The sequence below is a fragment of the Leucopleurus acutus genome (assembly GCF_964270905.1).
Source record: "Leucopleurus acutus genome assembly, chromosome: 19".
In the NCBI taxonomy this organism is placed as follows: domain Eukaryota; kingdom Metazoa; phylum Chordata; class Mammalia; order Artiodactyla; family Delphinidae; genus Leucopleurus; species Leucopleurus acutus.
Genome location: NC_139161.1, coordinates 18,680,485 through 18,708,468, shown reverse-complemented (window position 1 = coordinate 18,708,468; position 27,984 = coordinate 18,680,485). Strand labels below are relative to the sequence as shown.

At 42.4% G+C, this 27,984-nt stretch overlaps 1 protein-coding gene and 1 pseudogene across 3 annotated transcripts; one reads left to right on the top strand and one right to left on the bottom strand.

Annotated features, from left to right (window-relative positions):
• The first annotated feature begins 1,158 nt into the window (after nucleotides 1-1,158).
• Nucleotides 1,159-27,920, top strand: NBR1 (NBR1 autophagy cargo receptor). Of its 2 annotated transcripts, none has more exons than XM_082861095.1 (22): nucleotides 1,159-1,684; nucleotides 4,707-4,817; nucleotides 7,409-7,471; nucleotides 8,188-8,206; nucleotides 8,994-9,016; nucleotides 14,597-14,791; nucleotides 15,114-15,191; nucleotides 15,687-15,901; nucleotides 16,387-16,554; nucleotides 17,200-17,409; nucleotides 18,054-18,213; nucleotides 18,308-18,598; nucleotides 19,261-19,410; nucleotides 19,904-19,979; nucleotides 20,507-20,617; nucleotides 20,875-21,039; nucleotides 21,281-21,358; nucleotides 22,298-22,721; nucleotides 23,488-23,582; nucleotides 24,295-24,352; nucleotides 25,098-25,203; nucleotides 26,319-27,920. In XM_082861095.1, exons 2-22 carry the CDS (start codon nucleotides 4,716-4,718, stop codon nucleotides 26,490-26,492), a joined length of 2,961 nt encoding a protein of 986 aa, XP_082717221.1. In that variant the 5' UTR covers nucleotides 1,159-1,684; nucleotides 4,707-4,715; the 3' UTR covers nucleotides 26,493-27,920. The 2 variants fall into 2 exon arrangements, with proteins under 2 accessions (XP_082717221.1, XP_082717220.1); XM_082861094.1 differs by lacking the exon at nucleotides 1,159-1,684 and adding an exon at nucleotides 1,937-2,033.
• Nucleotides 10,201-13,024, bottom strand: LOC309975549 (thyroid transcription factor 1-associated protein 26-like; annotated as a pseudogene). Its single transcript has 2 exons — nucleotides 13,011-13,024; nucleotides 10,201-12,857 (listed from the first exon to the last, which is right to left on the bottom strand). The product of its transcript is annotated as a thyroid transcription factor 1-associated protein 26-like (transcript).
• Nucleotides 27,921-27,984: the final 64 nt, after the last annotated feature.

Here is a 27,984-nt window from a genome sequence, read left to right as displayed (position 1 = left end):
CACTTAAAATTGGAATGCTTTAGTATCAGATCAACCATAGAACTAATGACAAAAACCTTATTTTAAAAAAATTCTGCAAGTTTTTTTGTAATTAAGACCATTTAAATTCTCTATTTTTTCACATCTAGCCTCCAATCACTTCATTTTGGTCTTTTCCTTTCTCCAAGAACGGGAAAGCCACAGTGGGGTGACTGGGTGAGTGGTGGCAGCCACCTAATTCTCCAATCATCCCGGCTGTTTTCTTTTTCTCGCTCAAAATCAAAATCAACACCAACCAATGCTCCCCACCCCTGTCCTTCCCCAGTGTTTCCCACTGGCCTGCACTCATCTCAGGATCCTCCTCAGGCACATCCATGCCAGCAGCGTATATGCCAAGGGAGGCTCGCCCCTCTACTTCCTTCTTGTCCCTTCTCAGAAACGCATATGAATCCAGTTCTTAACGGCTCTTCCTCCCACAAAATTCTGTTTCCTCCTCTTCCCAGACACATTCCTGCACCCCGCTTTCCCTCTGGGTCTCCATCTCACATATACCAGCCCATCTTTGTATACCATGATGTCCCCCTCAAGACCCATTCCAGTTTCCACCATCAGGATTCCCCCTCGGAGACACCCTGCCCCCTCCCTTATCTTCAGCGCCTCCCCCCGACCCCGTGACCCACAAATTACCCCCCTCCCCACGATTTCCCCAGACTCAACGTTTTAGGCTTCTCAGGTTCCATCTTCCGCCCGCCCCTTGGCAGATAACACCCATCTTGCTCGCCTTCAGGAGTTACCTCTCCCCTGCTGTCTCCACACCTGTTTACTGCCTGTCCCCCGGAGCACCCTGTAGGCCCCTCTCCCTTCCCCAGGGTTCTCTCACATTTATCCAGAGCAAAGCGTCTGTGGTTCCCGGGCCCAGAGGCCCACTTCTCTGAAAAAACCCCCCGGACCGCCCTTGGTCAAGAACGCTCACACCGCGCAGTCGCAGTTTCAATTAATCTGTAATTCCCGCGCTTTCCTTTTGCCACGGAAACCGGCCGCTGCGCCTAGCGAGAGCCTCTCAGAACGCGAGAACGAAACACGTTACGGAAGGGCGGAACAGAAAGAGCTGAGCCTCTCGGGGTTCCTGATTGGTCACCCATTCTTTCCCTGCGTTACGTAATTAGAAAGAGACGGGAGAGAACGAATTCTGCTCGAGTTTTCTAACAGGAGCCTGACCCCTTACCTCTACGCTTCCAGGTGCGGCTTATTATGTCACAGTGATTGCTGTACTAGGGTCGGAATCGCTACCTGAGGCCCGAATATGAGCGCAAGATAGTGCCTAAAAGAGTCGAAGGAAGAGGGCCCATTCCCTCACCCTTTCCGTCGCAATGGAAGTCTCCAGTTTTGGTAAATAAAAGGGCTGTGGGGGGGAAAACTACGATTTCCAGCATGCATTGCGGATCGAAAGGCCTTGGCCACAGTGTCCCTTGGAAACTGTAGTCTTATGGAGAGGAACTTCCGACACTGGAAGCGGGCACGAGTCTCGCGACAGCCCAGTTGACAAATTGAAGAGCTCCGCCCGCTTATGCACGTCAACAGATATGGATCGGAGTGTTATGTTTTAGTATCTTGAGAGCGGATAATAGGCTAAAGAACCTACAAATCCTAGGAAGACTACAATTCCCATCCATCCCCGCGAGTCTCCGGCAAGTCGTCCTCTAAGGTCGGTGACCTAACTAAGGTCCGGCGCAGCTTTTACCTGGGAAGGGGAAATCGGCCCACGGCTGCGCACTCGTAGTTCCGCCCCTTTGCCCCAGTGTTTGTTGTTGTTGTGAGGGTCTGGCTGCTCCTGACCCGCCTCCGCCAACTCATCTTCGACCAATCAGTGGGGTGGTAGTTTTGAGGGACAAGTGGTAGGAACCAATCATCTTGTCGGAAACTCAGAGACGCAGGGGACTAGGCCCTGTCTCTCTCCGCCATGTTAGATTCACCCCGCAGGGATAGCCCGAGAGCTGGCTGCGGACGGTTCTTGCACTGGCCTCGGGCAGGCGCCCCCCGGGGGCGGGAAGCTGGTAAGGAAGCAGTTGCGGTTACCTAGGGGTGGTGTCACGTCGCACTGAGAGGGCTTGGGGAAGTTCAAGGGAGGAAACCTGCAAAGAAGAGGGGCGACTTTTTCCGTGTCTGGGGCCAGCCGATCTTTTCAGTGACCGGATGGGAGAGCAGTTCGTGTTCCGAGGGGCCAAGGGGGCGGATACCACCGGAGGGATGGCGGGTCCGTGGCTTAGAACGCCTGGCTTCTGCTGAAGGACGCCGAGACTCCCCAGCACAAAGAGGGCCTAGGCAAAGAAAACGAGAGAGAGTCTTCAGGGGTTGGTGATACTGTCTTGGGGACATGGAGTGCCAGGAAAAGTTAAGTGGAAGACTAGGATGAAGTTTCCAAGGAAAAAAAAAATGACACTACCCACACAGCCTCCTACTCCCCCTCATCCCACTTTTGGGGAACCTCATAAGGAAGTCTCCTTGGTCAGGGACCTCTGGTATTGGAAAGACACCGTTTTTCCTTTTTCTCGAACACGCAGCTTTCAGATCACACATTTTAACTCCAGGATAGCTTGTACAGGCCTCCGGTGGAGACAGTAATGAAAGCTCAGGTTCCCAGGTCAGATTCATTAAAGGGATTTTTGATATCCTGGAAAAATCGACATAGAGGAAAAGCTGATCTATGCCAAGCAAAGATGAGCCAGTGGCATGAACTTAATATAATGCCAGTTAATGAAAGCTGAAGGCCGAGGCCCCAGCTACCTGACTTTACTAACTACAGGGACAGAGAGTACTAACGATAGCTTTGGTATTTCCACAAGTTCAAGACTAATGCTCTTGCTAAAAGAATTTTCACATATAAGGCAAACCGAAATAGGCAGCTCTTTATGAAGACCTGGATATGGTCCAGCTAAACTAGAATCTCCCACTTCCTGTTTTCTCCTTGCCAGCCAACTAGTTGGCTGAGCTCCAAAGTATCTAAACTAATTTCCAACTGTGTAATTTGAGAAAAGGCAAAGAAGATTAGTTTCCTTTTGGACTTTAAAAAGTGTGGAAGTGTGTTTCTCAGAAGTTGAAAAGTGAGAATGTGTTTTAGAATATCCACTTTTGGCTGAGTGAATCAGTCACCTAATCTCCCTGATTTTTTGCCCAAGATTCTGGGGAGTTGCCAGGAGTTCTGTCCAAATTTTAAGGACCCCAAGAATTGCATTCCATATGAATGAAATACTAGATGTCAGCAGGATTGGTGCTAGAAACTATTTTGGTGGTGAACTTGGCTCTAGGTAGAGAAAAAGGATGGAAAATGTTGGAGGATGATTGTCTTTGGATTAAAAAAAAAAATCCCTGATCCTTAGAGAATTCAAGATCGTTTTTAATGACAGTGGTATTGTTTCACAGGGCAGTTCCTTACACTGTGGAAAACAGGACTATTTCAGGCCCTGATTTATTATGATAATAACTTTTATATTTGAGTACCGTTTTCAAAGAAATAGCATACACATTTTTACTTGATCCTTGTGATAACATTGTGAGGTTAGCAAAGCAGAGGTCTTAGACCTATTTTACAGATTAAGGAACTGAAGCTCGGAGGTTAAAAGACTTGCTCACACTTATATGGCTAGTAATGTGCCAGAGTTGTGTCTGGAGCCCAGCTCTTCTAAACCCCTGTGATCCCTCCCCTCATTACACTGTAAACTCCTGAGACTTAATCTTGTTCGTCTCCAATGTCCTGTGCCTGGAGCAGAACCTGGCTCTTTGTAGATGCTTAGTCAAGATTTATTGATGAATATGTTTTTTAGAAAACATATAAACGTATAAAAAAGCTGGCCTTTTTCATTACAACTTACATTTAGATTTAAACAAACTATTTTTTCATAAAGTCAGAAAAAACCAATCTAACAACTCATAAGTAATCAATCCTTAAAATTCTTACCTTTTAGAGGTAAATATTCAATTATTTTGTGGATGAAATGAGTTTGGTTAAAACAGTTGACTACAGTCAATCCATATTGGGGGGGATGGAAGGGTATAGATGAAATGAGGGTAGCTTTGAGTTGATCATTGTAGTTAGATGTTCACTACTCTCCACTTTTATGTATGTTTGAAATTCTCCATAAAAGAAAAAAAGTAGCCTACAAAAAAAACAAAACACATGAACTTCGATGAAGGTTGTTGAATGCTACCCCTGTATAGTTTCTTGGCGAGTGGTTCAGCCTCTAACTTGTTGTTAAATGGATCTAATAGAGAACTTTGGTTGCTCAATTTAGGAAAGGGCTCCTTTTCCAAGAAAAATATAGACCATCACTTTCAGGCTTTAGAAATGTAAATTCCCCAAGGGTAGAGACCTATGCTTACTCATCCTGGTAACCTACTAGTAAATATGTAACAGTAGGTATCTGTTTAATTAAGCAATCATTATAAAGTTCATAAAATCCTAAAGGATTTTACCAATGTTAGATGATTTCTGTGAATGTGGCCAAAATTTACATTCTCTCTGCAAACATATGGCAGTGAGATTCGTTTTAAGCCACCCACGAGACTGTAAATAGCAGAAGAGCAGGGACATTGTCTTCACACCCACTGCTGTGTCCTCCTAGCCTAGCCTGTATTAGGTCCTCACAAGTATTTGTTGAATGAATGTTTATGCAGTTTATAGAACTCTTTCTAATGTGTTTTCTCTCTCTCATCCATCCTCTCTTCTCTAGCCCCACAGCATGGAACCACAGGTTACTCTAAATGTGACTTTTAAAAATGAAACTCAAAGCTTTCTAGTTTCTGATCCAGAAAATACAACTTGGGCTGATGTGGAAGCTATGGTGAGTGTTATTTTGTTTTGTTTCCCCATCCTTTAAGCATAAATATTTTTTCCAGAGGTAGCTATTTTTAGCTGTGTCATATTTACCATTTCTGGGCCTTTTGGAAAATTATTTTTGACAGGGGCTTGGGATTCATATAGGAGATGTGCCCTGGTAGAGGAAACAAACAAATTCTTTCTGAGGCGTTTAGAAAGGAAAGGTAAATTTATTTTTTTAAGTGAGATACGACTTAGAAATCCTGTTTATTTTAGAAACAGCCTGAGGAATAAATTGGTGTGGACTCCACCCTAACGAGGCCTGAGGTGAATGTTCTCTTGCTTGAGAGCAGATAGGTTACTGTGGTTTTTGAACCACCAAGGATATAATTTGTGTTTTGCAAGAGCTGATCGATTGCTTTTATTGCTAGGTCAGAGGATGAATATCTCAAAGTTGAGCAGGAAAACTCGCACGGGTGTTCAGATAGCAGCTCATCTATCACTTTCGTTGTTGTTAGTGCTTTTCCTCTTCTTGGTTTGCCCTTTGTACTCTTCTGTTTTTGTTTGATTTGCAGTAGTGAATGTTTTACTTCCTGTGTAACTGTGTTTGTCTAATAAAACTCTTTGGTAAAAACCTAGTTTTACCTGGTTGGTAAAAACCTACTTTTCTCTGGTTATGTGTTATGGTAACCAAAAAGGAAAAGAAATGGTGGAGAGACCTCAAAAGATGATCTGATCTCATCCTCTGTCTTCCAGGAAAAATATTTCCTTTATACTACCCTGGACAGATGGTTATCCAGAAAGTTGGATCTTGTTTGTCAAATGATCTGAAAATCAAACACAGCTATCTTTTTTTCCCTAGTAGTTAAATGAACTGACAGCTTGCCTTTTTTCTTTATTGTAAATTTTAAATTATAAAAGTGTAATACCTGCCCATTATAAGAAGTGAAACAATCCAAACATATATAAAGAAAATGTTAATATCCCTCCACTCCCCATACCCTCCACCCGCTATTCTAGCCTCTTTGGGGGAAACCAGTGTTAACAGCCCTGTGTGTACTTCCCACATTTTCCATGTTCATACAGTTATCATACCATACTATGAACATTATTCTACAACTTGCTTTTTAAAAACAAAACAAACAAAAAAAACAGGAAAAAAACAAGTAGTGGTTTACTAACATGCATACCTCCTGTATACATGAGTGATACCCAGGAAAACTGAGTAACTCCACAGCTTGCTTTTTTTAACCCAGCCTGTATTATAGACACAGTTCTCAATGAATAGACAAGGATCCAAGCTGCTGGTGGTGTTATACAACAATTTAACCATCCCTTACTGAAAGATTGTTTCTAGGGTTTTTTGTGGGTTTTTTTCAATTGAGTTATAGTTGACATATAACATTATATTAGTTTCAGGTATACAATGTAATGATTCTATGTTTTTGTGTATTGCAAAATGGTCACCACAGTAAGTCTAGTTAATATTCATTACCACACACAGTTACATTTTTTTTCCTTGGGATGACATCTTTTAAGATCTATTCTGTTAGCAACTTTCAAATATACAATATAGTACATATTATTAACTGTAGTCACTGTGCTGTACATTACATCCCCAGGACTTTATTTTATAATTGGAAGTGTGTACCTCTGACCACCTTTACCCATTTTATCCACCTCCCATTCCCTGCCTCTGGCAACCACCAATGTGTTCTCTGTATCCATGAGTTGATGAGTTGTTTATTTGTATTTAATATTCCACATATAAGTGAGATTATATGGTAGTTTTCTGTCTGATTTATTTCAGTTAGCATAATGCCTCAATTTCCTGAAGGTTGGGGTTTTTTTTTTTCCTTTTACCACTATAAAATAAACTACAGGAGATTCCTCTTTGTATATATAACGTATACACTGTTCTATAGGATAAAGTTTGCCAAAGTGAAATTAATGGGTCACCAAGCATGTGACTTTAAATTTTCATAGATACTACTGCATGCTTTGCAGAACAGTGGTGGACCCCACAGAAGCACATGACAGTGCCGTGGATCTTTATCCGCATTGGATGTCTTTGTTTTTGTTTTTGGCCGCAATGCGTGGCTTGCGGGATCTTAGTTCCCCAACCAGGGATTGAACCTGGGCCCTCGGCAGTGAAAGCCCAGAGTCCTAACCACTGGACTGCCAGGGAATTCCTCAACATTGCATGTTACAGCTTTAAAAATTGTGTTGCCATTCTGTTGAGATGACATCTCATTGCTTTAATTTAGGTTGTTCTGACTACCATTAAGGTTAAACATCTTTTCATGTATTTGTTAGGCATATCTGATTTCTTCTGTGAAATTTCTGTAGATTTTGGCCCACTTTTACCAGTTAAGATCTTATGATTAGTAGTTGCTTTTTGTGTATTGCAGATATTAACCCTTTGTCTCTCGTGATTTGCAAATATTTTTCCCAGTCTATTGCTTGTCTTTTGACTTTGTTTTTTTTTTAACCATGTAAAATGTTTAATTTTTATGTAGTGAAATATGTCAGTCCTTTATTTTATGACTTCTAGGGTTCTATTACAACCTGCCTTTTTGATAACTTGATCATATAGTGTGTACATTTCATTTGCAGGTAAAAGTTTCATTTGATTTGAACACTATTCAAATAAAATACCTGGATGAGGAAAATGAAGAGGTAAAGTATATTATGGTACCCATGACCAGGTATCCAGAATAGGGATCTTATTTCTCAAGAGGGATGTGGAGCTCAAAAAGTTCAGAATAGTGTTTATCTCATTTGTGTAGGAGTTTAAACATATTTGATAATTGCATGTTCTAAGCTGATTTGTGCCATCTGAGATGGAGTTGAGAAATAGGGAAGCGACATTGAAGAAGAAAATCTGAAAGATAACTTTTAAAACTATATAGTGATCTTATGTTCAACTATATCACAAGCTGCTATTTAGTTTCTAATAATAAAAATAATAATGACAAACCCTTATTGAGTGGTTACAATGTGTCAGACTAACAACAGTACTATTATCATTATCTCTGTTTTACGCATGAGAAAACTGAGGCACCGAGAGTTTAAGTAACTTGCACAAAGGCACAAAAGCTTGGAAATAGCAGAGTAGGGTACTACTCATACCCTCTGATATACATACTTTATACCCTCTGGCTCCAGAGCCCAGGCTCCTAGCCACTATATTATGCTGCTTCTTAACTACCTGAAACAAAGGAGGATATAATAGTTAAGCAATAAAATTACTTAATTATTCACATTTAGTTCAGATACTGGAAAAGCTGAATGCCTGACCTGAGGTTTTGTATCTATCCTGTGAGGCTGGATATGCTGAATTGCTCAGTTGATGAGAGGTTTATAATTCACTGTTGCTTTTTTTCCTTTTACAGGTATCCATCAACAGTCAAGGTGAGTCCCTAAGAGAACCTATTCAGCTTTATTTAAAAGCCTTAATCTGATCATAGGCATTGGCATTTCCATTTCCATTCAAATCTTGCTGCAGTATTTATTTTAGAGTAGAATTTGGTATGCAATAAATGCACTCACTTACCCATAGGCATTAGTTACATAGGAGAGCTTTATTTTATAACAGTTTTTTGTGTATAGGTTGGTGCCTTGATTGGACCCAAAGGACAGCTTTAATGAGAGGTTCTCTTATATTTAAGATGCTAATGTTTTGAAAAACATGTTTCCCAATTCAACATATTTAACTTGTTTTCCTAGTATTGCTTTTGTCCTTGACTTGGTATATATATTAAAGTCAAGTTATAAATAAGATGGTTGGTTTTTGAGAGCATGGGGTGCATTTTCCCACAGGAGCAATGTTATATTTGAAGATTAGGTTCCCAGGCTAGCCCCCAGAACCTTATTTTAACCAGCTGAAATGATAGTATTAACACCATCCTTTAACTTCCTTGAGTCCTGAGCTTCACTAAGCCTAGAGTGAGGGAGCTGGATTGAGTTTTTGTAACTGGAAGCCTCTAGTAGCAGAGAGAGGGATTTAAGGGGGAGAACTAATTTGCAGGTAGCTTCTATTTATGCTGGGATAAGAAGGGAATTTGTCAGCAAAAAGGTAGTAGCTGTTCATATATAAGGACTGTAAGCTAAGAATTCTTAAAAGTAAGAATTGTCCGTGCTTAATAGAATCTTTTGGGCTGGTAAAAAAATCACAGTATGTATATTTTTGTCCTTCTAGGAGAATATGAAGAAGCACTTAAGGTAATGATCATTTCATCTTATTTTCAAATAATTTTTTAAATGTTTATGGACTAAAACTTGAGCCTGAATTCCATTAGCCATGTGGAGGAACTAATGAGTATAAACACAGCAAAACCCATTTTTAGGGAGACTGTGATGAGTTCAGCATACCATGCAGCAAAAGGTACCTCCTAATATAAAGATTCTTTCCAGTATCATTGCATCTCATTGCTGGTCTTGATGCCACTGTACTGGCATTTCCAAATTGAAAGAACTCTCTGAAATGATGCTTTCTGGTTCACATTTTTTATCTCCTTCCTTCACCTTGTTCCCTGTCAAATGTTACACTATAATGTGGAAGAATTTAAGGTATGAACCATCCATTTACAATCTCTTGTATGTCAGTGATGAATTAGAGTATTCCTCAAGGTCACTTATTTAAGGTGTGCTAAGCTGACCTTTCACTGACTGTCCTTTTTGAACTTCTAATCCAGGCTGAGCCATTTTCCATAATCACTTTTTGTCTAGGGAGGGAAAGGCAAGATTTTTTTTAAATCAGGAGCTGGATTTACCCTTCCTGGTTTTTGATCAGAATTGCTATTCTGAGTGCCACTTGTTTCAAAAGTTTAGCCAATGTCTTCTTGGTTTTTACACAGAAATCCTCATTTACCAGCCAGTCTCTTGGTTTTAGGCATTCAGGCCCTTTCCTGGTTTCTCTTAGTTGAAATACCCGTCTCTGTTAGTAATTTTTCATGCTTTGTAATTTCCCTCTGCAGGACTTGGGATGAGTGTGTATATATAAATATATATAATACTGACTTAAAAATCAGATTCTGCAAAGTATATTTTTTTTAATCTGTGCCAAAAATGTGTTTTCAGAGAAAATCTTATTTTCATACTCAGACTTTGTATTGTCACTCATTTGTATAAGTGTGCTTCGTTACAGCACGGGCCCTGCCCCCACCATTTGGAAGTGTCACACACACACACAAAAAGCCTGTACAAAAGACTGGCTTCCCTTCTTCCTGTGACCTTGACCTCTCCCACAACTTCCTAACACTTACTAATTTATGAAACTTTTTCTCAGCACAGTTTTGTTTTGCATGTCCATTGGATTACAAACTTTATTAAAAAATATAGAACAACAACAAAAAGAAATTTCCCTCTGCCCCAGTTTTCACGTGATCTTCCTAGTTCCTCTTTGCTTTTCTTTTTTTTTAAATTTATCTATTTTATTTACTTATTTTTGGCTGCGTTGGGTCTTCGTTGCTGCACATGGTGTTTCTCTAGTTGCTATGAGCAGGGGCTACTGTTCGTTGTGGTGCATGGGCTTCTCATTGCAGTGGCTTCTGAATTCTGAATTCCATTAGCCGTGTTGCGGAGCACGGGCTCTAGGCGCTCGGGCTTCTGTAGTTGTGACTCACGGGCTCTAGAGCACAGGCTCAGTAGTTGTGGCGCATGGGCTTAGTTGCTCCTCAGCATGTGGGATCTTCCTGGATCAGGACTCGAACCCATGTCCCCTGCATTGGCAGGCGGATTCTTAACCACTGTGCCACCAGGGAAGCCCTTCCTCTTTGCTTTTAAGCTGTTCTAACATGATGTCTCCCAACACCCCTTTACTCTTCTCCAATCTCCTGGCTTTTCTTTTTCCATATTCAGAAGCTATAGTAGTTTCATTAAAAAAGTCATTTAAAAACTTCAGAATTCTTCTACCTTTCTCACATCCACTATTAGTTTACCTATTCTGTCAGAAATTTTGGATCTCAGCAGTCTAGAGTTTATATAAGCCTGTCTTGCCCTAGGAAGCAAGACTTTTTCTACATACATTTTTTTCTGTAGTAACATATAATACTTAAAATTCCATGTTTATATTTTGACACAGTTTGTTGTAGTTGTTTCTTGAGCAATTTTTTCCACAGACTCTACCAAATATTTTAGAAAAAGCTTCTTGGTTTGTGGTCTAGAGTGGGAGTTGGCAAACTATAGCTGGGAAGCTGGCCATATATGTATGTGTGTATATATATATATTTAAAATTTTTTGTAAACGTTGTATTTCATCTGAATTTAATATGATACAAAAGTATTATGTGCTTGAACCTGTCACTCAAATAGAAGGTTCTTTCAGTTCTCCAGGCCAACCTTCCTTTAGAGGCAAATAAGAAACAAATCACCTCACACCTGTCACAATGGCTATCATCAGAAAGACCACAAATAACAAATGTTGGCGAGGATGTGGAGAAAAAGGAACACTTTTACACTGTTGGTGGGAATGTAAATCGGGGTGGCCACTGTGGAAAACAGTATGGAGGTTCCTCAAGAAACTAAAAATAGAGCTACCATACGACCCAGCAACTCCACTCCAGAGTATATATCCAAAGAAAACAAAAACATTAATTTGAGAAGATATTTGTACCCCAGTGTTCATAGCAGCATTATTTACAATAACCAAGATATGGAAGCATCCTCAGTGTCCATCAACAGATGAATGGGTAAAGAAGATATGTGTGCGCAGGCGCACACACACACACACACACACACACACACACACACTGGAATACTACTCAGCCATAAAAAAGAATGAACTTTTTCCATTTGCAACAACATGGATGTAACTTAGAGAAATAGGTCAGAGAGAAAGAGACAAGTATTGTATGTTATCACTTATATGTGGAATCTAAAAAGTAAAACAGGGACATCCCTGGTGGTCCAGTAGCTAAGACTGCACTCCCAATGCAGGGGGCCCAGGTTTGATCCCTGGTTAGGGAACAGATCCTACACGGTGCAACTAAGACCTGGCTCAGCCAAATAAATAAACAAATATTTTTAATAAATAAAATAAACTAGTGAATATAACAAAAAGAAACAGACTGATAGATACAGACAAGAAACTAGTGGTTACCAGTGGGGAGGGACAAGAAGGGTAGGGGATTTAGAGGTGCAAACTATTATATGTAAAATAAATAAGCTATAAAGATATTTTACAGCATGGGGAATTTAGCCAATATTTTATAATTAAGAAAGGAAGAGAAATCACATTATGTAGAGTATATATAGATAATTTGCTTTTACAAAAACAAAATATTTGGACATTTTATATTCAGTATAGCTTAGCAATCCAGTTTCTGTTGACAAATTTAGTTAACTGTTAGGAGGTATAGTACATATTCAAGAGAACTTAATAGCCCGCAGATATTTTAACCCTTAAGGATGACATGTCTGATTTAATTTTGTTTTTGTTTTTAAAGAAGATACTGGTGGGAATTCCCTGGTGGTCTAGTGGTTAGGACTCCGAGCTTTCACTGCTGAGGTCATGGGTTCTGTATCTGGTTGGAGAACTAAGATCTCGCAAGTCACGTGGTGTGGCCAAAAAACAAAAAGGAGATAATACTGGCCCTTTTTGGTAGAGGCTTTGAGCTGCTTCTCTCTCTTTTTTCCTCCTAATTCTTGTTCTTTAACAGCATGCTTAGCTTGTACCTGTTCACATTCTTCCTGTGCTGTTTGATTTGATGTTTTCTTTTTCTTTTTCTTTGGAATAGCAAGAGAATTTACTCTTATGCTACATTGTTCTTCTGGCCGAGGCTGCTCAAAGCTACCGTGTTCTTCAGACAAAGTCTGGTCAATACTATATTGCTCTTCTGGCAAAGGTTGATCTACGTATTCTTCTTACAAAGGCTGGTCAACTTGTTCTTCTGATAAGGACTGGTCAACTTTTCTAGGTGGCTTCCTGAGTCTTTCCTCTACAACTAAGTAGAGGTGCTTCAGATGATCAGGATATAAATCTATGAATTGTGATTCCTGTGAGGTTTGAACCTTCATTTCCTGTCATAGCAATTTCTTATAATTTTTCTGACTTTTTAGTTTTCTTCAAAATGTAAAGCCTTCCCTCACGAACTTTCCCCACGAAGGCCTACAGATGGCTGATGGTTAGGTTGCCATGTGCTCTGTTTCACATTCTTATTTCTGAATCCTGCCAACAGCTCCTTTGTTACGTGTCCCAAAAATCCCTGTCTGCCACCTTGCTGCCAGCATCACCCTGGCCACATTTTTTTTTTTTTTTTTTTTTTTTTTTTGGCGGTACGCGGGCCTCTCACTGTTGTGGCCTCTCCCGTTGCAGAGCACAGGCTCTGGACGCGCAGGCTCAGCGGCCATGGCTCATGGTCCCAGCCGCTCCGTGGCATGTGGGATCCTCCCGGACCAGGGCACGAACCCGCGTCCACTGCGCCACCAGGGAAGCCCCACCCTGGCCACATTTTTATAAATAAAGTTTTATTAGAACACAGTCATGCCCATTCATCATGTATTGTATGTGGCTACTTTTGTGCCACAATGGCAGAGTTGAGTAGTTGTGATAGAAACTGAATGGCCTGCAAGCCTAAAATATTTATTATGTGGCCCTTTAAGAAAGTTTCTTGGGTACTTTCTTGGTGGTCTGGTGGTTAAGACTTTACCTTCCAATGCAGTGGGTGTGGGTTTGATCCCTGGTCAGGGAGCTAAGATCCCATATGCCTCACAGCCAAAACACCAAAACATTAAAAAAATAGAAGCAATATTGTAACAAATTCAATAAAGACTTTAAAAAAAAAACACTAAAAGTTTGCTGAACAACAAGGATGTACTGTATAGCACAGGGAACTATATTCAGTGTCTTGTAATAACCTATAATGGACGAGAATCTGGAAAAGAATATATATATGTGTATATATAAATAACTGAATCACTTTGCTGTGTACGTGAATCATTGTAAATCAACTATACTTCAATTAAAAAAAGAAAGTTTGCTGATCCCTGACCTAAGATAATAGCTTTCAGACTTTTTGGACGTGGAATGCTGTTTTTAAGTGGAATCTTAAGAAGTCTAACGTGTGAAAATAGATAAAGGAAGAACAAATCTTGTCACTGGGTAACAAGTGGGAGGAGCTAGAACCCCACGGACTTGACCCCCTAATCTCTTCTTGGACGCTGGAGCACCTTCATGGAATCTCAAATGCTCCTTGAAGTAGAGTTTTCAAAATAGGATATTTAAGAAGATGCTCTTCAAAAAGAGGTGACCACTTAAGCATGCTTTCCAAAATACTATTCTTAGTGGGAAGGTAGACGCTTAACTTTGGACATAGCTTTAAGTTTCCTGGGTCTAGAATTGACTTTTGAAAAGTTGAAATTAGAATCCGTAAGTGGAGTCCTACGTAAAAACCAGTTAATAGATGGTAACTAGACAAACTGTGGTGATTATTTCACAATGTATATTTGACATTTTCAAATGTCAAATCATTATGTTGTAACCTGAAACTAATATATGTCAATTACACTTAAATTTAAAAAGTTAAATAGAAAAGTAGTAACCCAATTAATGAAAACATCTCACCTAATGAAGAGCTACACTAAAACCCTTTTGTTTTTAACGAAACCATTCCTAGTTAACATTCTTGGCCAAGAAACAGCAGACTGTTAACATATTTGTTATTTGATTTAATAAAAGAAGCCTGAATCTGATATTTTCCAGCATATTTTACCACACCTCTTCTGTTTAGGTGTCTTTGAAATTTTATTTAGGAAAGGAGAATCACACAATATTGTTTTTAATTTCATAACGTATGCTCTCAGATGGCAGTTAAGCAGGGAAACCAACTGCAGATGCAAGTCCATGAAGGCTATCGTGTTGTCTACGAAGCCCCACCCCCAGTTGGAGCAGAAAAACGACCAGTTGCAAGGACAGGGAAGAAGCCACTTGCACATTATTCTTCACTGGTGAGAGTCTTGGGATCAGACATGAAGACCCCAGAGGAGCCTGCAGCACAGGTACAAAGGGAATGGACCTGTCTCTATGATTTTTCTAACCTATGTTTCATTGTCTCTAGTCTAAGATTTGAGCTGTTCATCAAAGATTTGGGAGTTGTTGTGACTGTCTCCGTCTGACCTTTTGAAACTAGTAACAGTGGTTACTTCTGGAGAGGAGCATGAATAGTTTGACATAAAGACTTCGGTTTTTCCTATACTCTTTCATGCTCATTTTTTTTGACCATATATTATTTGGCAACAGAAACCTCAAAGTAATACATTTCAGGAGATTTACTTTAAACAGAAAAAGAAAAAAACTATCTCCGATTGTGTTTATTTGCAGCAGTTTCCACCTGCTCCACGTGACGCAGACCAGCCTCAAGACAAGCCCCCAGACTGGTTCACAAGCTACCTAGAGACAGTGAGTGTTCTTTCTGGCTTGGGTTTTAGTGGCAGTGTTGGAACGGGTGGAATGTGGAAGAAACAGAAAGCTAAATCCAGATGGCTGCTGCCTCTGGTACAGGTGAATGAAGAGTAGTAGTAGTAGCTAATAATATCCAAACTAGAGTAGTTCCAGTCAAGAAAGTTCCTAGCTTTTCCAATAATGTACTAGAAAAAGGGGGGAGTTTAATTCTAAGGATGTAAGGGAAAGGGACAAATTTCTGTGCTTGAGAAGGAAGAGTTAGAAATTTACTCATCAATGGATTTTTTGGTATTTTATTTGAACCAGTTTAGCTATGGAAGGAATAGACCTATTTTGCTTTGTTTCTGTCCCTTCATTTAGTAGCTATTATCTGTTTATTATGCTCTTATGTTATACCAGAGGTGGTGAGGTTTCAGGTCTATTTGATATTTTCATGCCTTTTTCCAGTCTTGGAACTGAGGGATTTTTTCCCCCATCTTCTCTGTATTCTAGTTCAGAGAGCAAGTGGTTAAAGAAACGGTTGAGAAGCTTGAACAGAAATTACGTGAGAAGCTCATCCTCCAGAATCCATCCTTGGGTTCCTGTCCTTCAGAAGTCTCAATGCCTATTTCAGAGGAAACACTGTTTTTGCCAGAAAACCAGTTCAACTGGCATATCGCTTGCAGCAGCTGCCAAAGGAGGATCGTCGGTGTGCGCTACCAGTGCAGGTAAAGCAGTAACTGGGCAGTGAATAGCTCTTAGTAGAACTTAGAGCAGGCGGGCCTTCTAGCATTCTGGGAGGTACAGGGTGTGCTCACCTCTGAGCACCATCCATAGCAGCTCTGGATTGGAAACAAGCTACTCTTCACCCACAAGAGAAAATAACTATTTGAAGGGTATTCAGATTGTGGTGTTCATATATACTTTTGAATTAAAAGAGCCAAAATTAAGTTCCCCAAAACAAAATTGGATCCCCAAGGATTATCTCTGTATTCCAAATGCTTTCATATCTCGTTTTCTCCCATAGATTGTCCTTTGAGATAGGTACAGGTGAAGTGTTACTATCCTCATTTTATTCATGAGGATTGAGACATGGCATGGATGGGTGATGTGCTCAGGTTCCCACCTAGCTGGTAATAGAGCAGATAAGGAAGTCTGGGTCCCTATCGCCCAACCTCAGGTACTTCCCACTGTTCCTTTCTTTTCCTCATAGCCTCTGCCCATCCTACAATATCTGTGAAGATTGTGAATCGGGGCCATATGCCCATGACTCCAACCATGTCCTGCTGAAGTTGCGGAGACCTGTTGTGGGTTCCTCTGAACCCTTCTCTCACTCGAGGTTCTCTACTCCTCGTCTTCCTGCTGCTCTGGAACAGGCCAGGTAAAACCATATGTGCATGGGATGCTTGTTCTCTGTTTGGTTTCTTGGTTTTGGTGACAGGGTGTGAGTCACAAAACTACAAATAGTCTCCTGGGAATTCCCTGGCAGTCCAGTGGTTAGAACTCCACGCTTCCACAGCAGGGGGCACGGGTTCGATCCCTGGTCGAGCAGCTAAGGCCCCACATGCCGCATGGCGCAGCCAAAAACAAAACAATAAAAGCAAATAGTCTCCTTAGTTCCCACTCCTTTCCAGTTGATGTGCAGTGACGGGGATAATTATCCTCCAAAGCTAATGAGATGGAAATGAGAACTACAGAAAGAAAGTAAGAAACTAACGTAGAAGCTGACGCTGATGGAGACCACAAGTGGCTCAAAATAGCTTCAAGATTTTTTAAATATTTATTCATTTATTTATTTAGGCTGCACCGGGTCGTAGTTGTGGCACTCAGGATCTTCATTGTGGCGTGGGGGATTTTTTTTTTTTTTTTTTTTTTTGGCAGCATGCATGCACAACCAGGGATTGGACCCGAGCCCCTGCATAGGGAGCGCAGAGTCTTACCCACTGGACCACCAGGGAAGTTCCTGAATAGCTTCAAGATCTGTTTGTGAGATTTGTTTTTTAAGACTGTGTTTTTTATCTCACAGGCTCCAGAAACAGGTTGACAAGAACTTTCTTAAAGCAGAAAAGCAAAGGTTGCGAGCTGAGAAGAAACAGCGTAAAGCAGAGGTCAAGGAACTTAAAAAGCAGCTTAAACTCCACAGGAAGATTCATCTGTGGAATTCGATCCATGGGCTCCAGAGCCCCAAGTCTCCTTTGGGCCGACCCGAGAGCCTGCTGCAGTCTAACACCCCAATGTAAGCCCAGGGCCAGGGCGGGAGCCAGGACTTTAGGTCCAGCCCTCTAAACTGGAACTTAAGCCAACTTCTGTCTTATTTATTGGTAACCCATAACACCCAAACCCTTAAAACTTCCCATTTTCCGATCCTAGTGTTCTTAAAGGGTGGTTTGGTAGTTATCTTTGACACTTGCTTTGTTGCCTTCTTCAGAAAAACAGAAACCAGTAAGGTTCAGAAACTGGCTGGTGTGACCTCTCTTCACTGGAGGCAGTCTGGATTTGAAGCAAAAGAAGCAAATATTTTAAGAGCCCAACTCTTTAGTTAATTTATGGACCCTTTTAGTTATCCTCACCATAGTTTTTGAGCTTAGGAGTCAGGTCCCCTTGGGTTTTTTTTTGTTTTTTGAGGTGGTTTTTTGGGGTTGTTTTTGGCGTGCGGGATCTTAGTTCCCCAACCAGGGATTGAACCCGCGCCCCCTGCAGTGCAAGCACGGAGTCCTAACCACTGGACTGCCAGGGGATTCCCATTGTTAGTATTATTTTTAAGGCAAATGCATTGGTACATCCTCCAGGGTCACTGTCTGTGTCTCAAACCACAGTATTGGGTATTCAGAAGCCATCACACCCAGCAGCAAGTGACTAAATATTTGAATTTCTCTTCAGGCTCCCTTTGCAGCCCTGTGCCTCAGTTATGCCAACCCTCAGTGCAGCATTTGTGGATGAGAATTTGCCTGATGGGACTCACCTCCAGCCAGGAACCAAGTTTATCAAACACTGGAGGATGAAAAATACAGGAAATGTAAAGTGGAGTACAGACACAAAGGTATTTTTCCCCACAAAACGTGAAGATGAAGTGATTTGAGGTGGCAGTGTGTTTAACTGACAGGCTTTCTTTCTCTTGTCACTATTCTTTTCAGCTCAAGTTCATGTGGGGAAATCTGACTTTGGCTTCTACAGAAAAGAAGGATGTTTTGGTTCCCTGCCTAAAGGCCGGCCATGTGGGAGTTGTGTCTGTGGAGTTCATTGCCCCAACCCTGGAGGGAACATACACTTCCCACTGGCGTCTTTCTCACAAAGGCCAGCAGTTTGGGCCTCGGGTCTGGTGCAGTATCATAGTGGATCCTTTCCCCTACACAGAGAGCTCTGATAACATTGAAAAGAGCATGATCAGCTCAAGCAAAGGTGATGATCTCACCTGCCAGCAAGAGGTGAGCATTGGAAGGGTGACTAAAACCAAAAGAGCCCACTCACAGCTGGTGGTTCTTCAGAAGTCTGGAGAAGCCAGCTTCTCCCCTCCTTCGAACACATCGTGTGCTTATATTGGGCCTAGTCCTCAGGGGCTCTGTTTGCATGTCCTTCGCATCTTAGTGCAGGCGTCCCTCAGTGCTTTCGTATCTCTCTGTAGTGATGTGTGGCCAGCCTCTGTGCTGCACGAGGGAAAGCAGAGCTGCCTGGCCTGTGGGCCTGCTGAGCTGATGGCTTTGCTGCTTAACAGTCATCTCTCCTGTATATCCCTTGTGTATATTTCCTAAATACTAATGAAGTCTTACCCTGGTTGTTACTTGGTGCACAGTTTTTTCAGGCAGCTTCCCTGTTTACTACTTAAATTTAGTTACCCAGTGTTAATGTCCTGGTTTTGACTGTTGTTTTTATGGTTGATCTAAGCTATTGTCATTAGGGGAAGCTAGGTGAAGGGGGTAATTAGTAAACTCTCTATACTGTTCTTGTAACTTTTCTATAAGTCTAAAATTATAACAAAACAAAAAGTTTTAATACATGCAGTGCTTTTGTTTTTAGGGAGGCAGCCGTCAGCTTGCCTTTTGAGTTCTGTTGAGGGCCTAAAATGTGTCCCAATGGTTTATCTCCACAGGAAGCTCTTCTTCCGGCTAAAGAAGAAATTCCACCTGGTGAAACAACTGAGCAGGCAGAAGGGACAGGAACCTGCATCCCACAGAAGGCCAAAAATGCTGCCAGCGAGAGGGAGCTCTACATCCCATCTGTGGACCTTCTGACTGCCCAGGTGGAAGACTGAGCACTTTGAGGGGCGAGGGACAGAAAGCCCTGGGGAAAGAGTTCTGAACTTGTTGAAGAAAAGGCGGTAGAGCCATAGGTGGTGCTCAGGAAGTTGGAGATATGCCCACTCTGATCTAGTCAGATGCACTGAATGGCAAAATCATCACCAGTGGGAGCAGGCTTCTAAACTAAATGTTTCGTCTTTGAATTGGGAACTTATCTTGTGCTTCCCACAACTTCCCTCTAGTTGCCTCTTCTTTTCTGCCTAACTGGCTCACCTTCACCCCCACTGCATTTGCTCTCTTTCCTGCCATTTGGTTATTTGAATGCCTACTTCCCATTTAACTCTTCTTGTTTTCGCTTGACTGATGTGAGACATGAATTTGAACAGAGTTGAATCTGGGATGATACAGAACTCAATGGCCTGCAGGACCCATCAAGACAAAACATGGCTCTAGCGTGTGCTGCGAGTAGTCTAACCTTTTGCCTTTTTCTTTCAGGACCTGCTGTCCTTTGAGCTGTTGGATATAAATATTGTCCAAGAGTTGGAGAGAGTGCCCCACAACACCCCTGTGGGTAAGAATGTCACTCGGTCCACCTTGCTTATTTTATTAACAGGCCCCAAAATACTGCAGCCCTGACTCTGCTAGTTAGTATTTTATTCCGAGGAAATAGTTGGCAAGGATTTCTCCCACAGTGTGATATTAAAACTGCACCCATTGGTTCATTTTCCTTCCTCTCCCTGTTGTCAGAGGCAACAATACCAGTTTGTGCAAAGTTTCCCCACCATAAAGGGACCCTCTTCTCCATTTTTCTCTGGATATTTGTGTCCCTTTGTTCTTTTGCATTCGTGGCTCTGTGTCTTGGCCATGGTCTCCCAAAGCCAAACAACCGTTTATGATCCTTCCTGCATTGATGGATCTGTCTGAGATACTTGTGTGCCTAATGGTCTGGAGAAATTCTTCAGAACACCTTGAAGTGTACCTGGGTTTATTTTAGCCATGCAGGAGGCAAGAAGCCTATGAGCTGCTGTTTCTGGACACTGACTGTTGATGATGTGAAGCTTTTTCATGGCTGATGGTTCTCCTGTCTTCATTCTCCAGATATGACTCCCTGCATGTCTCCTCTGCCACATGACAGTCCTTTAATAGAGAAGCCAGGCTTGGGGCAGATACAGGAAGAGAGTGAAGGGGCGGGATTTAAAGAACTTCCTGGTAAGGGGTTAAATATTTGTAAAGTATTTGCATCCTCCCCTTCCGCACCACACCCTGTTGTTACACATACCCCCTACTAATCTTACCTTGCTGTGTGAGCGGGTTTTCTGTAGGATCTCATTTTTTGAAGTCTCCTCACCTTCACATGGCACCAATATCAGCTATTCCGTGGCATCGCATCAGCATGGGTACATGACTAGAGAAAGATCTTCAACACTTTAAACACTAATTGCAGACAAAGTTCATGTCTTTTTCAGATTCCACAGTGTCAGTAAAGAAGAGGGCTGAGAACATTTCTTCAGTGGAGGAAGCAGAAGATGACCTGAGTGGGACCCAGTTCGTGTGTGAGACTGTAATCCGATCCCTTACCTTGGATGCTGCCCCGGATCACAAACCACCTTGCAGACAGAAGTCCACGCACAGTGAGCGTCCCTGAATTCCCCACCCACCCACCCCCCAAAACTGAGGTGACGCCTGACTTGTGATTGCCAGACCTGAGCAGATAGAAGTGCTCTTCTTTACTGAGAGTAGTGGAGATAGCGGGATCTTTGTTAGAATTCGGATCATGGTTGTTTCTTTGGGCTCTACATATGCTACCTGACCATTTTATTTATAGCATCAGGAGCAAAGCAGCTACCATAACTCATTTCTGTACTTCTTCAGGGGCAGAATTTCAGTTGCACACCACAGAGGAGCAGCAGCTGGTTGTGCTGCCTGGATTCTGCAGCAAGGAGTCTTCTTGTAAGTTGACAGAGCCCCTCAGCAGAGACCCCCACTGGCAGCTGAGTTGTCTCCTTTCTCCAAGGGCAGCAGTCAGGAAATAGTGGCCAGAAACAGGAGCACCAGACTAAGTTTCTCAAGGTTAAATTCTGCTGTAATAAATTTCTTTGTGGCAGAAATTTTTAGATGTCAGATAGGTAGAACCACTGTCATGTATTTCAAGTACTATCCAAAAACTCAAATTCTACTCCATCAAAATAATGTGAAAAAATGTCTTGTGTTTATTATAGTGAAATTTGACCTATACCTTTAAGCATGATTTATCTCACTTTTTCATTTATGTATCTATATTTAAACTGTATATTTTTTAAAATATATGTATTTCCTCACACATACTTGTGTACAAACGCATAACAAAAAAGTCTGGAAGGACTTACGCCAAAATGTTCACAGTAGTTATCTCTGTTAAGGTTATAGGTACTTTTTTATTTCCTTTTTTTTTTGTCATCCATGTTTGCCAATTTTCTATCATGACTACTCATTACTTCACAAAGAAGAGAAGGAAAGTAGTCATACAGTCCTGAAGTATTTACCACCAAACATTTTCTCTTCTTATAGCACTGTTAGCTAGTATATCAGTTTTGATTTGAACCCGTCTCAGTATGTTAACCATCACGTGAAGAGGAAAAGGGATGAGGCCTCCTTGTTTTAAGATTCATAGTGTTCTCAGAAGCCTCGATGTTTCTGCCAATGTTGTTTTTGTGAACTTTGGTTCTGTGTGGCTTTGCGTAGGTTTAGAATATGGCCATGACCATGGTTTCAGCAGCCCTTCCCTCTCGTTTGTCTCTGTCCTCTGGGTTTCATAATTATAGCTCATGACCTACAAGGCTTGGTGGGGTAAGGGTAGCACAGGGGCTGCTTTTAGCTTATACCTTAAAATTGGTTGCTTTCATCCTTTAGTGAAATTTGCCCCACCCGAAGAGGGACCCCTTGGAGACGAGAGGGAAGAGATTGTCCGTATTGTTGAAGAAGAAGCTGTCATGGAGGAGGAGGAGGAGGATGAGCTCAGAGATGAAGTTCAGAGTCAGTCCTCTGCTTCTTCGGAGGATTACATCATCATCCTGCCTGAGTGCTTTGACACCAGCCGCCCCCTGGGGGACTCCATGTACAGCTCTGCCCTCTCACAGCCAGGCCTGGAGCGAGGGGCTGAAGGCGAGCCTGGGGTTGAGGCTGGGCAGGAACCAGTCGAGGCTGGGGAGAGACCCCCTGGAGGGGAGAACCAGCCACAGGGGCACAGCATCAATGATATCCTTATGACCTCACAGACTCTGGACACAGTGCCCCTGACCCCAGAGGTGGTAGGGCCTTCGCCACGGCTGCCCAGGTACCATCCACACCCCGCTCTGCTGGGCTGTTCTCCAGAGGTGGAATAAAGAGAGAGGACTCAACCTGATCTCAAAACCTGTTTCTTTGTCAGCAAGGGAAGAGTCTATTTCCCATAGTAAAGTCTGATGAATAAAAGTTGTACTTCCCAGTATTTGTGTATCTGGATTTAAAGAAATACTTGTTTCCGTTAACCTTAATTATCTGAGTATAATCTATCTACTTATGTTTTGATCACTGAGAGCCAGTTTTTAAACACAAACATCCCTGGACCTTCCTCCCTGTTCTGTTGACTCATGGGCAAAGGCAGCAAAAACTCTTTCTCATACTAATCCAAACAAAGTAGAATAAGAAGTTTAATCTGTTATGGAAACAAATATACTACAAAACCCAGATAGAAGCTACTGTTTTTCTCTACTGGTTCTGTCTGTATCACTGCTCTCTCACAGTATGGAAAATGGTGGAGGCTTGACTGTAATTTAAAGCATTCTCCCAGGGAGCTAGATATTTTCTTTTATCAGCACCACTTGATACAGGGGGAAGTGACCAGACTGAAGCCAGTCTTTCTAGCTTGACTGTGGCTGAAGAGGAAAACCAGAAGAAGAATGAGCCCTTCTCACCTGATCCCTAAATTCAGACATGTGATCTGGATCAGAAATGTGAAGCCTCTGTAGAGAATTTGGCACTGCTGTGCTCTGTTTACTGTTTCTCCACCGTTACTGTAGGCGCCTTTTCAACTTACTTTCAATATTGTGTCTTTCTGAAAGGAGTCCTCCGTATGCACAGCATCATGGTTCCCCAGGAGTGGATTTACCAGTTACCGTACCAGAAGTTTTTTCAGTCCCTGATCAGAGCAGAGGAGGTAATGACCAGCCTGAGCTTTCTCTTTTTCTGTGCTCCTTTCTGATGGAAGCAGGTATAAATAGGCACTCTATCTTTGTGATTCTTGGCAGTTTTTAGAAACTTGCCCTTTGACTTTTTCTGTGCTCCTGCCTCATACTCTTTTTTTTTTTTTTTCCTCATACTCTTTTGTTCTATTTTCTAGCTTAATATTTATTAAACGAGATCCCATAGAGGTTGGCATTGTGCTGTAGTGGAAAGAACACAGGCTTTGGGGCCAGACTAGTCTAGGCTCCAGCCTCAGCTCCACCTTTCTCCACCGTGTGACCTTGCAATGGTTCAGCAGGGTTCTAAGACCTGAAGGTCTGTTTCCTTATCTACAAAATAAAGAGACTAGCACTTTGAAGTTGTGAGTAGACCCTCAAAGTCGCTTTCCTCTCGTCCTCAAAAAACAAAACCTGAAAGTACTTAAGAACTAATAAACTATTGTGATAGGATTATAGAATTAATTTTTCTGATTCACTAAACAGTCACCTTGCATTGCATTCTGGACAGTTTTCTTTAACATTTACTTAAACCACCTGCAAAATTTCTCAAATATATAAAAAGAAAGAAACAGAGACTTTAATCGTTGCAATCAGATTGCCACCTGCCTCAAAACTAGCCTTGTTGTGATTAGGAAACACCAGGGGGTTATGGGTGCTGCATCTAACCAACAGCTCTTTTGCTTTTAGAGCTCAGAGGCTCATCAGGACTTGTAAACAGCAGACAGAAGAGCTCTGACCACTCAAGGTAACGGGGGCTTCCTTGTGCAGCCCCTCCTTCGAAGCAGAGGGATATCCTAGTATTGCCTCCGCTTAAACGAGCCTCTCAGAGCATGTGCCACCTGCCGAGAGCGGAGGAGAGCCATCATTCCTTCCTGTTCTTATTTCCTCCTAAAGCTTGTGAGCAGCACTGAGCAGAGGACTCATGTTGATGTTTAATAAGAGTGTTCACATTCCACCAGGAGGAAGTTCCCTCAGATTCACCTCCTGCTTAGTACCAGAGAAGAAGGCAGGAAGGCCCAGCCCGCTGTGCATCCTTGTAACTTTTTCGTAGACACACCTGCCTCTCTGCTCCCAGTCATCTCAGAGCAGTGTCACGGTGGGCTCCTCCCTACGTAGAGCGTTCAGAAAATCACATTTCCTTTGGGAGGTGTTTCCTCTGGGATGATAACTGAGCATGCAGACTGCCAGGTCCTCAGTGTGCCGCTGAGCACATGAATTTCCAGCCGGGGCTGAAAGCTGGCATGCTAACCAGAGTGAGGTGCTTTCTGCAGTGCCCTGCCCATATCTTGCAGCAAGCAGTAAGAGCTGGGCCCTGCATCAAGCCCAGATCTGTAGCTATAAAACTGATAGGAAAATAGGCCCACTCTCCTTTTACGTCTGACTTTTTTCTCGGGTAAATCTCATTTTCTTCCCAGGATTAGAGCCCAGGTTCTCCGTAGGAAGATAACGATTCACGTTTCTTTAGGGAGACAAATTGGCTTTCCCCGCAGGCACCACCACGGGAGCAGCATTGCTGGAGGGCTGGTGAAGGGGGCTTTGTCTGTTGCCGCCTCTGCATACAAGGCCTTGTTTGCTGGACCACCGGTCACTGCACAGGTCAGTGTATGTTTCATTTTCCTGAACCGAATCCAAGTCACCAGTGAAAACAGGGGCGTCTGCCCGGGTTGGAGAGAGTAGCATGGCATCGCAGCGAGCGTGAGCTTTAAGTTTAATCTTTAACACGCAGCTCTGCCACTTCCCAGCTGTATGACTTTGGCTAAGCCACTTGAGGGAGGAAAGGAAAAAGACCTAACGTTGCTTGCGGACCTACTGTGTGGGGCTCACTCTCCCAGGTGCCAGCACTACGAGGTGAATCAGACACCAGTTCCTGCCCAGAGACAGTGGGAGATAAGCAAACGGACATTTATCTGTGAAACTTTTGAAAATTGCAAAGCACTGTAGAATGTAAAGAATCTTCCCATTCAATTAAGAAAAAAAAAAAAAAAAACGTTTATTGTGCAGTGTCAGATACTGTGCCAGTGTTCTCAGACCAGTGGAACACCTCAGCCTGGTGTCGGCCCCACGGCGGGGCCAGGGAAGGCGTCCTGGCACATGACGCCCGAGCTCAGTCCTAAAGGACAGAATGAGTGTGTGCCAGGAGAGAGGGTTAGAGAGGGCACTGTAGACAGAGTAGCCAGTACAGAGACTTGGAGATGTGAACCTGGAAGGTGAATTTGCACCAAGAAGAGAAAAGACCAATGATGTAGGTGGGATGCTGTGTTAAGTGATTTTGGCTTTTATTTTTAAGACCCGTGGGAGGGACTTCCCTGGTGGTCCAGTGGTTAAGACTTGCGCTGGCCATACTTTCTTCCAGGTTCCCATGCTTTCTTCCAATTACCATCCCCTCTCTTGCTCCTTCTTGCCCCATCGTCATGATTACCTTTAACTTCACAGGGTTTCCAGAGTTCGTTAGCATCTTTTCCTTCATCTAGTTCTAAAGACAGTTCGCCAGTCACCTGGCTCAGGGTGCAGACGTACCTAATCCAAAGCAGGGCCTTCCCAGTCCTTCCTTATCCCCTCAGAAGACCCATTAGTATTGGGTGGACAGGAGTGCCATAGCCCGGCACCTGATTACCTAGTATTTTGAATAAATCTGGAAGATGAGTATGCCTTAACAAGATAAACACAAATTATACAAAAAACGTTGTTCCGCTTTTCTTGACTCTACGCAGCCAATAGTTTCCGAAGATCAGACAGCAGCCCTGATGTCCCATCTCTTTGAAATGGGATTCTGTGACAGGCAGCTAAACCTAAGGCTGCTGAAGAAACACAATTACAACATCCTGCAGGTTGTGACAGAACTCCTTCAGATCAACAACAACGACTGGTACAGCCACCGCTACTGAGGAGTGACCTCGTATTCAGTAACTTTGCCTGCTGCTCAGAGACGATCTTTATTCTGTCTTGGGGGTGTGGGGTGGAAGCCCTTGCTTATTTTTTAATCTGATGAATCTGCATAGAGCCCATCATTGAACTGTCAAGACAATACCTGCCTTGCGGTATTTTTTGGAGCAAATGAAAGGCCGGAACTTAAACCTTCACTTTAGACGTTAGATGAATTGTAGGAAGAGCATTTTTCACTTGATCTGGATAAAACTCTTCTCCGTTTTAGTGCACTGAAAAGTGCAACTTAAACTCCCTATAGAACCCTTTTTCTTCCTGCTTGTACTGAAGTTGAGTATTTTTCTTTGCTTAATTGTGGATGTTTTCAATGAGGATATCTGTTCATTGTCAGCTTATAAAAGAAATTAACCTTGGAGGTTGTTTTCAAGAATTACTCTCATAATTTTTCTAACCTATCCCAAGCTTCATAGCTGTGTGGTGTTAAAATAACACCCAGGGCACGCACGATAGGAGTTTTGTTCCTCTTCCCTTCTCGAGGAGAAAGTCGTTCCCCTGCAAGTCTTAGTACCGGGCACTGTTGTTTTTCAAAAGACCCCCAGTGATGCGTTTAGAGTACATCCACCTTGCGGTCTCTGCACTTCTGAGAAAGGAGCGGGGAGTGTGCGCATTAACCCAGCAGCACCTGTTGAGCAGTGTCTGTTGTAGCAATTTTGCATACATTTTATTTTATTTAAGGGAAAGAATTTAGGTAGTGTGAAATATTTTGCTAATGCTACAAAGAAGGAAAAAACTCTTCTATTAAAGGGAAAAGTAAATTTAACAGTTACCCTTTCTCTTTATGTCGGGGGGGCAGGCCTTTACAGTAGAGTGGGCGGGGGTGTATAGGAACATGAGGAAAGTGAAAGGCAGGCTCCTGTGTGAATCATGTCAGTGAAGTTCAGGGGTGGGCAAATGAGTGGGTGTGAGGCTTAGGACATCCTGATGGCCTCCTGAATGTTTGCAATCTGTTCAGGAGAACCTAGAACAAGAAAAAGAGGCTGGTGTTTTGCAAGACTTGGATGGGAGCAAACTCACTGAAAAAGTTTTGGTTTAACCCCAGGGTACGCGAGCGGGAAGGAGCTCGCTTACGGGGTCCTGGTCCTCGCTCTGTTTTACAGAAGGGAGTCTTGGGTACAGCTGGTAAAGAGGTGGGACAGAAAACACTACAGATTTTAGTCATAAAAATTACTTGCAGAAAAAGAAGACTCTGACCCCCAGCCTGAAGGGGGAAGGATAGTAAAATAGTATTACTTAACCTGGTTTGGTATTATAACGAATGGTGATTTAAATCATTGGCCATAATGATATTTATTTACAGTATAACTCTTGAATGCTGTGAAATAAGCCAGGATTCAGACTGCAAGCCAACCAGCCTGTCTATTACTTAAAACGTTTTTGTGGGGGGTGGGGGTGGGGGGTGGGCTTCTGGGTAGAGGCTGAGCGGCAGGGTGTGTG

Coding starts and splice junctions, on each gene's coding strand:
- NBR1 (XM_082861095.1), top strand. CDS start 4,716: ATGGAACCACAGGTTACTCTAAATGTGACTTTTAAAAATGAAACTCAA. Junction 14,792..15,113: donor CAGAGGAGCCTGCAGCACAG/GTACAAAGGGAA, acceptor GTTTATTTGCAG/CAGTTTCCACCTGCTCCACG. Junction 19,411..19,903: donor TGGACCTTCTGACTGCCCAG/GTGGAAGACTGA, acceptor TTTTTCTTTCAG/GACCTGCTGTCCTTTGAGCT.